A 13623-nucleotide genomic window follows, 5' to 3' on the forward strand; every position below is an offset into this window, starting at 1 on the left:
AAGAAAGAGACATACTACAGAGTTTACATTGTCTCTTGGCTTGCCATTTGATAATCCCAGCCCAGTTAGTGTTGTCTCCTACTATTTTCCTATGCATATCCAGGAACACAGAAATCCTCATTACTCACTGAAAATGCTATCTACGCTCATTTGAAAAATCAGTATTTTAACTAATATATAACATATATAAATAAATAGTACATTAAAATATTCTCCTTGTAAAAATGAAAAGATCTTAGCTAAGGACAAGCATTAGAACTAAATTTCCATGCAGTCTATATTGAGTGTTTATTTGTCTTTATGTACTTTGGGAAATTCTGCTCTTCCTGCTGTATTCAAATATCACATTATCTATGTCTCCTTGCCAATTTCCTCTATCCGAGTGGATTTCTCTTTCTATTGAACTCACAGTGATTTGTTTACACCTTATTTTACATAGCTTTGCATTCTGCTGAATATGTGTCTGCATTGTCTACCAAATAATGAATTCCTTGAAGGTAGGACTCTGCTTTATGCATCTTTATGTTCCTCCAAAATCATACCACTTTCTGATGCATAGTCTGAGTTCAATAAATGTTTGTTAAATAAATGAAAGAAGGAATGAAATGTAAATTAGTGTATGCCTTATTTTCATAACTACATAAATATTATGAAAGGAGCACCAGACCTGTAGTTAGTAGATCTTGGTTTTACATTGAAGCTATTCATCACAGCACTATTTGTAATACAAAAGGTCTAGAAAAACCGAAGTAATTTAATCATAACAGAACTGGTTTAGTAAACTATGGTAGATCCACTCAGTGGAATACTACACAACTGTAAAAAATATGACTGAAGATGTATTGCTGTTAAGTAAAAAAAACAAGGAAGAAGAAAATGTATAATAAAAATATGATTATCTAACAAAGAATAAGCCTGAACCCAAATAAAACAAAACAACAACAAAGATTACCTATAGGAAGGGGGGAGAAAATTGGGTGGAGGGGGCCACAATAGAAGCTAACTCTCTTTGAATATGTTTTGTGATATAGTTTTGACTTTGAAATCATGTAAATTAAAAAATATATATAAAACAAAATTAAAGGTTTATAAAGCAATTTTATATAAAGCAAAGTAATACAAATAAACCTAACTGTGTATTGAATTTGTGGTATAACCACACAGAGAGTATTTTTAAAAGTGAATTTAAAACATAGTAATTGGACTGTTCATCACTAGTGGGATATATTTTGAGGACAAAATAATGGAAAAAAGGAGAAAAGTAAGATTCTTTATAGTAATTATATTATTAGTAAGAATATTGGCATTGTTATTTTGAAACCATTATAAATATTATAGCATATATTTTATAGTGTGTGTGTGTGTGTGTGTGTGAGCACTGTAGCATAAAAAAAAACATGAATCAGACCAAGCCCCCATATCTACTCCTCATTTTCAGGAAACACTGGGGCCAGAGAAACATATTATGTGATACCAGGGAGATGGATGCAACCAACCAAATCCAGAATGTGGGAGAAAATGACAAGGTAATGACCGACCAGTTTCTTCAGTAAACCAATTGCAAAGAAAACAAAAGGCGGGGGGTGATATAGATGAAAAGAAACTTAAGAGACATACCAAACAAATTATTTGCAATTTCTTCCATTGAGGGCTGGATTCTAATTTCTCTCCTCTTGAACTGGCCTTAGTGATTTGTTTGACCAGTGGAATGTAGTGAAAATGATGTTCTGGGAATTCTGGAGCTAGATCATAAGAAGCCTGACAGATGCCACATGGGGCCTATTGCAACACTGTCTCTGGGATTCCTGAGCCTCCATGTAAGAAGTCTGAGTACTCTTGCACCAGCTACTGGATAGGCCAGCATGTGTAGGCACAGGTGCAGTCATGTGAATGACGCCATCTTGGATCCTCCAGACTAGCCATTGTCAATGTCACATGGACCAGAAGGATGGAGGAAAGGATGAGAAAGAAAACAAGAGATACGTTTTAGGGAGTGTACAATTTGAAAGGCAACATTATTTTGTGATGAAATTGATACTTTATAAATTGTGTGGTGATACTGAGGAATTAATTTGTTTTATTTGAGGTTTGAAAAATAGTGAATGACAAGCAGTTGGTATGGGAAGAGAGAAAGAGATTTTAAAAAGATGCATAATTATTTCTCCCTTTATGAATGTGCATTCCTGACAGCCCTGAGCACTAAGATTTTCCTGCAGGGAATATGATTAAAGTTACAAAGAGGAAAACAAAATAAGTAAGTCAGCTTTTGATCCTGCTGCTATATTTACCCACAAGAAAGGAGGCAGCTCTCAGGTGGGCCTTTGTCTAAGTAATGTCCTGAAATCCAAGTGTAAAAGAACAATATGAAACCTCAATTCTCCCAAACGGTTTGGGGCAAGTTCAGCCCTTGAGTCCCTGGGGGGCTTGGTTCCCAAGGAGACTAATCCCACTTGCTCAGCATTAGGTGTCAGTGGGGCAAAAGAGCTCTAGTTTGGAGCTCTGCAGAGAGGCCAGAGTACAGGCTGGAGCCAGGTCCCTTGGCCCCATAGGAAGTGAAATGGATTCATGTCAAAACCACTCAAGTGAGCGTGCTTGCTCAGGGTATAGGAGGAGGGGCCTGATGGGCTGGCAGGAGCTGGCCTCTTACTTTGCTGAAGCTCATTCCATCCGAAATAGAACTCTTCCCTAAAGGAAAGGGGAAAAGCAACTGAGACCATGAGGTGGGGTCCACATGTGCCATTTAGCTGCACATTGGAAGCACTAAGGATTTATTTTGGTCTCAGTTATAGAGCTATTTCAAGCAGAAGTTGCTCTTTGTTGCCTTCTTATCTATAGTTTTCCATAGACAGCATTGCTTTCGTATGACCATGTCCCTGCCCGGCTGTTCCCAGAGATACTGCTTGTTTGCTTGGCACACTCAAATGTATCATTTAATTCTTAGCTCAAATGGTACCTGTTTATGCAGGCTTCCCCAACTCCTCTGGTCAACTTGAAGGTCTTTTATCCCATCAATTATTGTACCTTTAATTTACTTCTATTAAGAAGTATCACATTATATTACAATGGCTTGTTTGCATGTCTATCTGTCCACCAGAAAGGGTAGGAATCATGGCTTCTTATCTCTGTATCCACAGTACCAGCACAGTGCTGAGCACATTGTTGGTGTCAGTATCTTTCTGTTGAATGAATAAGTGATTGGATGGACATTTTATGCATAAGGATCAATTTTGTGAATCAGGCTATAGAAATTCTAAGCCATGAATATCTTATATTTGTATACAGAGCTTTATGGTTGACAAAGAACTTCCATTTCCATTATCTCACTGATTTTCACAATAGCCTCATCAAATTGATTCACATGATTATTCCCATTTTATAGATGGGAATATTGAGGTACAGGAGGTTAAGTGAATTTTTATAGTCAGCTGGATAATGAGAGGGTGTATTGGACTCCAGTCTCAATCTCTGGTTCTAATTTTAGCACTCTCTCTATGATATTACACTGCCTTTTTCTGTTTCTATAACCTGCAAGTATAGCTGCTCTCTTTCATTTGGAAATAGTCACTCACTTTGTTGGGAGAAAGAACAAATGATGCTGATTTTATAGGGTGATATGTTGGTAAGAAGTAGGTGGAGCCTAAAGAATCAAAAACATGGGCATTTGTTGAGCTGTTTTTTTGTGCCAGGAACTTTCATATATAGCATCTCACAACAACCCTGAGGAGCTGAGATGATCTCCATTGAGCACATAAAACAAGCGAGATCCAGGGGTATTATTTGCTTCTTAGGCTACCTCATTCTCACAAAGACTCTGAGAACAGTTAGGACCACTTCCATTTTTCAGATGAGGAAACTGAGCTTTAGGAAGACAGATTGACTTGTCCAAGGGCACTCACCTGGCACGTGGCAGGCCAGAATTTGAACCTGTCCTCATCTAACGCCAAATCAATTTTGATGCTCAGAACTCCAATGATCTGGAAACAGACTTTTACATATTAATATTTTCATATTCTATTTATTTTGAATATGATTACGTGAGGGCTTAACTAACTCTGTGGGGATTGCGAGAGCCTTTTCAGACTAAAGATGTCAATTAAATATATTGTCCTCTGCAATCTCGGGATTTGTAAGAGCTGCTCAGTTGAAAGAAAGTAAAAAAAAAAAAAGAGTTAGTGCTCTTGGCTGCCAGACGCAGAGGTCAATGGAATGGTCCTGCCGAAAGGGAAAGGGAAGTGCTGACATCCACATCCGAGGGGGGAGAAACACAACTCAGTGACAAGCCCACACAATTTTTTGAGTGCAAGGTCATCAACAATAAAAAAACAGTCCAATCATGGAGGACAAACTCTTGTGTGTTACTCAAACGAAAGGTATATTATAATTGAGCCAACTTGAGTTAAAAAAAAGTTTGTTTCAGCATGTTGGCTTGGGAAAAGTACTTCATCTCCCAAATGAAAAGTGTTCATCTGGCCCTTTCCTTTTGGTAAGGCTGTATCTTCAGTGTGCTCAAAAATGGTTTTGCTACATCCTGAAAAATGAGGCTTAAAGAAAAGAGTTTTGAAAGAGATGGTCTAGGGACTTCCCTGGCAGTCCAGTGGTTAAGACTCTGGCTTCACTGCACACAGCACCAAAAAAAAAAAAAAAAAAAAAAAAGAAAGAAAGAAAGAGATGGTCTGTATCTGCCCTGGGTAGACTCTGCACCTAAACTATAATAACTTATTTAGAGAACACTTTATCACACACACAGCATCTTCATGTATGTTACCTCACTTAATCCTCATGAACACCCTCTGACTGAGGTGTTCTATCACATATTAGATGTTCATGTAAGGAAACATAGTCACCTTTTTGTGTTTTAGAGAAATAAGGGCAAATACTCATCACAGGCTATAGAACAGTCAATAGATAAGAATTTTCCACAGGATGTTTCCTTTAAAGATCACAGGTGCCCTGTGAGGTGGGCAAACTTACCTGCATTTAACATGAGTAAGCTAAGGCAGAGAGAGGTCAGCTGGTTTGCTCGAAGCTATGTACCCATCAGAGCAAGGATTTCAACCCGTCACAGAGCTATTGAGTGGTAAGGCTAAGAACAGAACCCGTCTTTTCTGAATCATCTTTCATGCTCTGCCAAATTACTCATTTCCTCTATCCCAAGAAGCTTGCGCAGGTGAAAATGGGTCTAAATGAACTTCAAGGTGATTCTTGAAATGCAACAGAAGTTCCAAAAGGGCAACTTAAATGGTATGACAGTTAGGGGAGAGGTTCCAGCCCATATTTTGTCCTAAGAGTCTGAGAGTTTTATACACACACAGGGCTGTTTCTCTAAAGCACCAGCTAGCTTAGTGAGAGTGACTTCCTTGCCTCCTGCTGTCTACTGCTAATAAAAGATGGGTCAAGTGCTGGCCTCAGTTTGCTATAAACAATGAATGGGTAGAAGAAAGAGCATCAGAGTTGAGAGTCCTGCAGGAACTCGAGTCAGAATCTTAGGACCAGGGCTAGAGCTTGAAGAGACACTAGTTTCCTTCTCCTATCTGATAGGTGAGGAAGCCGAGAGAGAACGTAAGTTTTGTCAAGGGCTTAGGAATGGCTTTGGAGTCAGCCTGGACTGGATATAGCTTTGGCCAACTCACTGAAACTCTCTAAGGCTTAGTTTCCTCGTTTGTTAGATGGTGATAATGATACTGATACGTACTTTACAGGACTATTGTTCAAAGGTTAAATGAGGAAATGCATGGACAGTGCCTGGCATAAGCAAGCTCCCCGTAGCTGATGGCTACTATTGTTACCAGAGCTGGGACTGAAACCCACGGGTCTGGACTCTTGCCTTCTCAGCCTCATGGAGAGTGCCCAGCGTCAGGGCGTGGTTGTACCGGAGCTGGAGTTTGAGGACGCGCCATCCCATCCGATTCACGTCTTGCGGTTGGAGCTAGCCAAGAGAAACGCGCGGGGCGAAGGGAAACTAAGGGGTTAAGGCGATGAGCTTGAGAAAGCCCAGAAAACTAGAAAAGCGACCCTCTCACCCCCACCCCCGGCTTAGCCCAGCTAAGTAAGCCCCTCCCCTTCGCCACCGGGGCGGTCGCCGCGCGCTCCCTCCCTCCGCCCCTCGCTTACAAGACCTAATGAGCTCCCCCGGGAGGCCGAGCAGCGAGCCCGGCCCCAAGCGAGGAAGCTGTGCCGCGCGCACCGCGCCAGGGCGGGAGCCGGGCCTGGGCGGCGGGCGGGAAGCAGCCGGGGTCGCACGGGCGGCGCTGCGGGCCGCCCGGGAGCCGCGGCGATGGCAGTCCAGGCGGCGCTCCTCAGCACGCACCCCTTCGTCCCCTTCGGCTTCGGGGGCTCCCCTGACGGGCTGGGAGGCGCCTTCGGAGCCCTGGACAAGGGTTGCTGTTTCGAGGACGAGGAGACCGGGACACCGGCGGGCGCGCTGCTGGCGGGCGCCGAGGGCGGGGACGTGCGTGAGGCCACCCGCGACCTGCTCAGCTTCATCGACTCGGCGTCCAGCAACATCAAGCTGGCGTTGGACAAGCCCGGCAAGTCGAAGCGGAAGGTGAACCACCGCAAGTACCTGCAGAAGCAGATCAAGCGCTGCAGCGGCCTCATGGGCGCCGCGCCCCCGGGTCCGCCCTCCCCGGGCGCCGCCGACACGCCCGCCAAGCGGCCGCTCGCCGTCGCCAGCGCCCAGACGGTCCCGGTCCATGCCCACGGCAAGGCGGCCCCCCGGCGGGAGGCGTCGCAGGCCGCGGCGGCCGCCAGCCTGCAAAGCCAGAGCCTGGCCGCGCTCTTCGACTCGCTGAGCCACGTCCCTGGGGCCGCAGATCCTGCCGGGGCTGCGGAGGCTGCGCCCGCGGCCGGGCTCGTGGGAGCGGGCGCTGGGGGCGTGGGAGGGGACGCGGCCGGCCCCGCAGGGGGTCCGGCCGTCCCCGGCCCCAGGAAGGTCCCGCTGCGGGCCCGCAACCTGCCCCCGTCCTTCTTCACCGAGCCGTCCCGGGCGGGCGGCGGCGGGTGCGGCCCGTCGGGGCCCGGCGTGAGCTTGGGCGACCTGGAGAAGGGCGCCGAGGCCGCGGAGTTCTTCGAGCTGCTGGGGCCCGACTACGGCGCCGGCACCGAGGCGGGCGTCTTGCTCGCCGCGGAGCCTCTCGATGTGCTCCTCACCGGAGCCGCCGTCCTAAGGGGACCCCCGGAGCTGGAGCCCGGCCTCTTTGAGCCGCCACCCGCGATGGGGGGGAGCCTACTGTACCCCGAGCCCTGGAGCGCCCCGGGCGGCCCCACAACCAAGAAGTCACCCCTGGCTGCCCCCCGCGGTGGCTTGACCTTGAACGAGCCCTTGCGCCCCCTGTACCCAGCCGCCGCGGACTCTCCGGGCGGGGACGACGGGCCCGGCCTTTTGGCCTCTTTCACCCCCTTCTTCTCAGACTGCGCTCTGCCCCCGCCGCCCCCGCCCCCGCCCCCGCAGGTGTCCTACGACTACAGCGCGGGCTACAGCCGCACGGCGTACGCCAGCCTTTGGAGACCGGACGGGATTTGGGAAGGGGCGCCCGGGGAGGAGGGGGCGCACCGGGACTGACTGCGCGGTACCCTTCTCCCCCAGTGGAGACTGCTGTGGAGGCGGCCGCCTCTGGGTCTCTTCCAAGCCTAGAGAACGATGGGCAAATGCACGTGGAGTTGAAACGGGATTTAAAAAATTCAGTTAATAAAAGAAACTTAAGAAAAAGATATGAAGAGAAGTTGAGGGTTGTTTTAATCACAGCCTCGTGTTTAAGAAAAAAAAAAAAAGCCGTTGGAAGGTTCTTACCGGATCAGACAAGCCAAGAAATCAAGACGGGATTTGGGGAATGGGGTGGGGATGGCGGAAGGGGCAGCAGGTGGCTTCTGTAGCCACCTGTCCCTTCTCCAACTTTTCATCAAAAGGTCAGTGTATTTAGTGTGCTTGCCCCCTCCAAACAGTGCCCTGGGCCCTCCCCTCCCCTCCCCTTAGAGTGCGTTATGAATTAAAGTCTACTGAAAAGAATGGAGCAGAGGTATGTTGTTATTGATTTGGGTGTTTTCTTAGAGGACGGTTTCCTGTGTGGTCTCTGCCTTGTTAGGTGAGAGTGTTATTGAGGACGTGAGGCCAGTGGGCACTGCCGACCTCCCCTGTGCTGGTCCCGGGTATGCGTCTCTGTCACTTTTCCTCCTAGGTTTCTTCAGGCTCCCTTCTTTCTTCCATCTCTTTAACCTTCCCACTCTTATCAGTGCCCTTGTTCACTTTTCTTTCTCTGGCCTCTCATTGCTCTATTTTTTCCTGTGGGCTTTTCTTGCAAATTTCTGATGTAGGAGGCTAAAATTTAGCAAACCTGGGGTCCATTTCTCTCCTTTTCCCATTCTTCAACCACTTTGGGAGGGGGAGACTGGGCAAGTTATAACACCTTTGCATCTAAGTTTCTTTATCTGAGAGGGTGGGGACAACGATATTTCCTCCACTTTTCACTTCTTCACAGCTTGTTGGGTAGCTCAGAGGGAAAATACATAACATGCCTTGAGCACCCCACCCCCAGGCCAGTGCTTGATTGGTTCTGCAGGTATATATACTTTGTATACCTATATAAATGTTTTCTACACATGGAAGCCATTAGGACTGTAAGTCCCATGCTCTTTTTTGGTCCATCTATTTGCCTGGTGATTGTCCTTTCCCTTACAAGCTGTACACTCTCTCTACCCTCTGTCATCCTGTTCCACTCCCCGCCCCCCTCTGTTGTTTTCTGCCATCCTGTGCTTCCTCACACCCTTATACCCACATTCTCTCCATGAAAGGGCATAGTGAAGGTGTGAAGTTTCCTAAGGAGACTCTTCCCTGGATAGCAGGTTTGATGAATGGAATCTGAAGGGGCCCTGGAGTCTGATCCGTTCATCAGAGGGAGATTGGGGAAAAATCAGAAATGTTTTAACCAGCCATGAAGTGGCAGAGAGGACTCATGGCATATCAGGACCATTGAAGGGCAGAGGAGGAAAGACTGGTTGGGAAGTGAGCCGCTGGAAAGACAAAAGTGAGCCCTTCAGTTCTGCAGCCTTGCCGGTCTGGAGAGACCAACACCCAGACAATACGAGATGTTGCCTTCTGGTTATGTTGCAGAGGAGAGACAGCTGCCTCTGTTCAGGCAGCCAAGATAGATTGCAAGAGTATCCACATGTGAGAAAGTTGAAACCCAGTGTTATGCAAAATATTTTAAAATCTAGATCAGTGTTTGCCCAAATCAAAAGTACTGTGATCTTTTCAGAAAAGAATTTGGGAAAAAAAACAAGATACTGAGCCATGGCAGACAGCTTTCAATGCTATCCCTAAATCACTTTCTTCTGAATAAAACCTGTCTTAAGAAAGCACCACAAGAAATACAGCAGAGAGTCCTGTTAACTATGAAAAGAACGTTTGTAAGTTTAGAAACTTGGTGTCTATTAAATTGCAAGGTGGTGACAAATGATTAATTCCACTGTGCTAGCAGAATATTATTCAGCAATTATTTAATTTATTGAAATGACTTTATGCTGTTATGATTCATTTGAAAAGTGAGGCTCAGACAGGTTAAATAACTTGTCAAAAGCAAGTAGTGGGTCCAAGATCCAGATCTGTAAGTGTCCTGTCACCGAGACCTGTCTATTACTTTGCTTCTGCCGTGCTTTGTTAGTGTGTACGGTTTCCAGTCCCCTGCATTATGCTACTAACAGGGATTCAACATCACCACCATTGACATTTTGGGCAGGTTAATTCTTTGCTGTGGGGACTGCCCTGTGCATAGTAGGATGTTTAGCAGCATCCCTGGCCTCTACCCACTAGATGCCAATAGCACTCCCCTACTTGTGACAATCAAAAATATCTCCATTACCTCAAATCCCCTGGGGGGCAAAATTGCTACCAGTTGAAAACCACTATGCTAGACAAATATATAAGCAGCATCTGTGGGGTGCCTGGCACTTTCACATACATGACCTCATTTAATACTAACAAAGGTTTGTGTTTAGGTATTGTTATTGTCCTCACTGTTATAGGTGAAAAGTAAGAAGGGCAAAAGGAGGGGCTAAATCAATCAGCTTAGCTACATCTCATCTCTGCTAATTTACCAGCCATGGACTAGCTAACTGTATTGAAACGAAGTCTTCCCCTTGGCAAAACTGGATAACTATCCCAAAAGGTTATCATGAGGATTTGGCATAGGGTATGTATAAATGCCCACCACCAGAGAAAGATAGTTCTTAGTACCAGGCAGCCAAGTCTTGGCATTATGTCAAGGTTCCAAACCATCCAGGATGCCAAGAATGTGTGCTTGGCCCCTATGTAGCCTCCAAATTGCCCCATCTCTGATTCCTCTTCTCCCCATGTTGCTTTCCAGTCTGAGCTCATGTATGCCTGACTGTGCCAGCTACCACAGTACAGTAAGGAGTGCCCATTAATAATAGTCCTGCCAAAGGCTGAGTATAGTTTTTGCTTCCTCTCATGTTTCATTTTCTCCTGAAACCTGTTAAAAAGTATTTTTGTCTCCTGTCTAGCCACGTACTTGACCATAGACAAGTCTTTTTAAGTGCAATGGTAGATATTTTTCAAGACTGGAACTATGTTATAATATGCTTGTAGTTGTATGACTTTGGACAGGCTGGGGATCTTAGCCTAGCTGGTGATAATAATTACATTATAAGCTGCGTATTCAGGATTCCCCATCTCAGCTGGGCATTCCTGGGTTCTTGGAACGTGTTTTACTGTTTTCTTACATCTCCAAGCCTTTGCTCATCTCCGTTCAAGCCTCAACCCCACCCCTCTCCTCACTCTGTGTCCTGACAAGATGGAAAGCATCTGTTGTAATCCCTCTCCATTTCCCATTCCCACTTTCACACATGGGATTTTCTCTCAGGCAGGTGGGACCTTCTCCTACCCTCGGGACTCAGCATCCTGCCTCTTCTACTTCATGAGGACAAGATGCTGCTCCATCAATTATCCTTAGTTTCCTGTATCTCCAGCCTCATCCTCACTTTTTCCTTTCATTATAGAAATAAGCCTTCAGCATGGTTTAAAAAATAAGAAAGAGGGGGAATAAAGAGGTGAAAAATTCTCTCGACCCTGTTTCCTTCTCTAGATATTACTCTATCTTCTTTTCTTTAGAGTTGAGTCTCTCAGAAAAACAATCCACACTTTTTTGCCTCTGTCTCACCTGCTATTTAAACCTTAACTATTTTGAGTCCTAAGGTGACCAAACATCCCAGCTTGCATAGGACTGTCCCAGACAGTTATTTTGCCTGTGTGTTTGGTGGCAGGCATAGAGGATATTGTGACATGCTTTCAATCATTTGTTCCACCCATAGATTATGACCAGAATTTTCCTCTGTGAGATTAACAATAACTAGAAGCCCTGTTCTCAATGAATCTAAAATTGAGTTGGACAGTTCAGACTATAGGTACAAGAGATGTTTAGTGCCAATATGAGAGTGAAGAAGCAATACAGGAAAATAATCTGAGGGATGTCACAAAGTGCTCAATAGTTTAATTCCTAAATGAATAGTATAGGCAGGTTTTTTTTTTTTTTTGCTTACAAAATGTGATGTTACTAGAAACATATTCCAGGTTGAGAAACACCATATTTATTTTTTCATAGAATGTGATGGCAGGGATGGAGAGGGGAGAGAGAGAGAGAGAGAGAGAGAGAGAGAGAGAGAAAGGAGGGAGAATATGTGGCTAGATTCCTGGCAATGGACTCAAGATCCATTTATTACCTAGAGTAAATGTTATGGGTTGGATTGTGTTCCCTCAAAAAGATATGTTGAAGTCCTAACACCCAGGCCCTCAGAATGTGACCTTATTCGGAAATAGGGTCTTACCTAATCAGAGGTTATCAAGTTAAAATGAGGTCACTAGGGTGGGAGCTATTCCAATATGACTGGTGTCCTTATAAAAAGGAGAAATTTGGACACAGAGACAGACGCAAAGAGAGAAGACAATGTGAAGATACGAAGGGAGAAGACAGCCATGTGACTGGAGTGATGCATTTACAAGCTAAGGAGTGCCAAGGATTGCCCACAAACACCAGAATCTAGAAGAGGCAAGGAAGCATCTCTCTCTATCGCCTTCATAGAGACCCTACTGACACCTTGATTTCAGACTGCTAGGCTCCAGAACTGAGACAATACATTTCTATTGTTTTAAGCCAATTAGTGGCACCTTGTTATAGCAGTCCTAGGAAGCTAATAAAGTAATGAACACTATGACAAGCAAAATTAACTCCTATTTATTGGGCCACACAAAGTTGGTGTTTTTTTTTTTGCATGCTTAAACAAGACTTATGTAACTATGCCATATTTTATTTCATTTCACTTCATTTCATTTTAGGAAATACTAGGAAAGGGACCCTGAACAGATGTAACACAACCTCTAGAAGCTGTCCACAATTTGAGGGATGGACTGTCAGCAGCCAAGAATGCTAGGGAACAGACTGAGCAGCTCAGTTCATGCCCAGGCTTGGTCAGAATGGGGTGCATCTGGCAGAGACGGCTGACTTGTTACGCACTCTGAGGCTCTTGTTGAACCTCATTCCATCCAGTGTCACTTGGCTGCAAATCCTCAGCCTCTGGGCCAGGAACAACCTACCCTGACAGTGCAAGGGGGTCTGCTCCTCATCAAGAAGTGGGTCTACTGGACAAGCATCTGTGTGCTCAAGTTGGTGCAGCCTTTCCCCTGTCTTTCTTGGTGTGTGCTTGATTGGTATGGCACTGCTTTTGCCCTGTCTCCCACTCATGTTCGGCTGTGTCTGGAGCCCTACTGGGACACCCAGTTCACTTAGCAGGGGCCTGGCCCTTTGTTTTCACTAGACTTGAGGCTTGTGAACGTAGGCATTGTGTGTGTCCTGTTCATTGTTGTACTTCCAGGGACTATCTGTGTCTGACATACAGGGACTCAAACACTTATCAAATGAACAAATTGCCAGCCCTCCTTGCTATTGGCAAGACTCTGTCCTTCCTTGCTACCAAATTCTCTGCCAGCTCCAGCCACTACTTCAAGATGCCTTCGAAGATGGCTTGGAACTAAAATGCTGCCTCTCATGTAACTGCTGTTCCTGGATTCTAACAGCTCTGAATGTGTCTCACCTGCTCCTCTCATCCTCTCTTCCCCTCAACACATTTCCAAGTCCAAGTCCCACTTGCCTCTGGGACCTCGTGACTAAGCTGCTTTCCTAGACCTTGATCCTGATCAGTATCTCTAGCCCTGTTCTAGTTTCTTTGTAATATTTACCCAAGTAAGACCCCCACTTTTCATTTCCCGAAAGGAGAAGTTTTTGTTAAAGTCAGAAATTAGTAGAATTCCTAAAAACATGTGAACTTAACTATATAAGTCATGATTCTATTTGTTTGGCAGCAGTGTAAAAATAACTTTTTTTCAAGGTAGAAAATAGTAGTAAAGAAATATCAGTCAGGAGGAGGGATGTCAGCGAGATGACGGAATAGGTGGTCCCAGTTTATCTCCTTCACAGAAAGACCAACTAGCAACTGTGCACAACAAGACACCTCTGAAGATTCCAGGACCCAGGAGTGGGGTTGAAGCATACCCTTGGATCACAGAAATCAGGAAAAACTGCATTAGAAGGGTAAGAGCAGGACTTCCCTTTGACTGCA

The 13623-nt window shown here is 45.4% G+C and overlaps 1 protein-coding gene across 1 annotated transcript; it reads left to right on the plus strand.

The window, feature by feature from the left end:
* Positions 1-6162: 6162 nt before the first annotated feature.
* FAM181B (family with sequence similarity 181 member B) lies at positions 6163-7953 on the plus strand. The gene has a single exon (XM_082627460.1). It carries the CDS (start codon positions 6275-6277, stop codon positions 7559-7561), a length of 1287 nt encoding a protein of 428 aa, XP_082483586.1. The 5' UTR covers positions 6163-6274; the 3' UTR covers positions 7562-7953.
* Positions 7954-13623: the final 5670 nt, after the last annotated feature.

The sequence above is a fragment of the Mesoplodon mirus genome, assembly GCF_964341445.2.
Source record: "Mesoplodon mirus genome assembly, chromosome: 7".
NCBI classification, from domain to species: Eukaryota; Metazoa; Chordata; class Mammalia; order Artiodactyla; family Ziphiidae; genus Mesoplodon; species Mesoplodon mirus.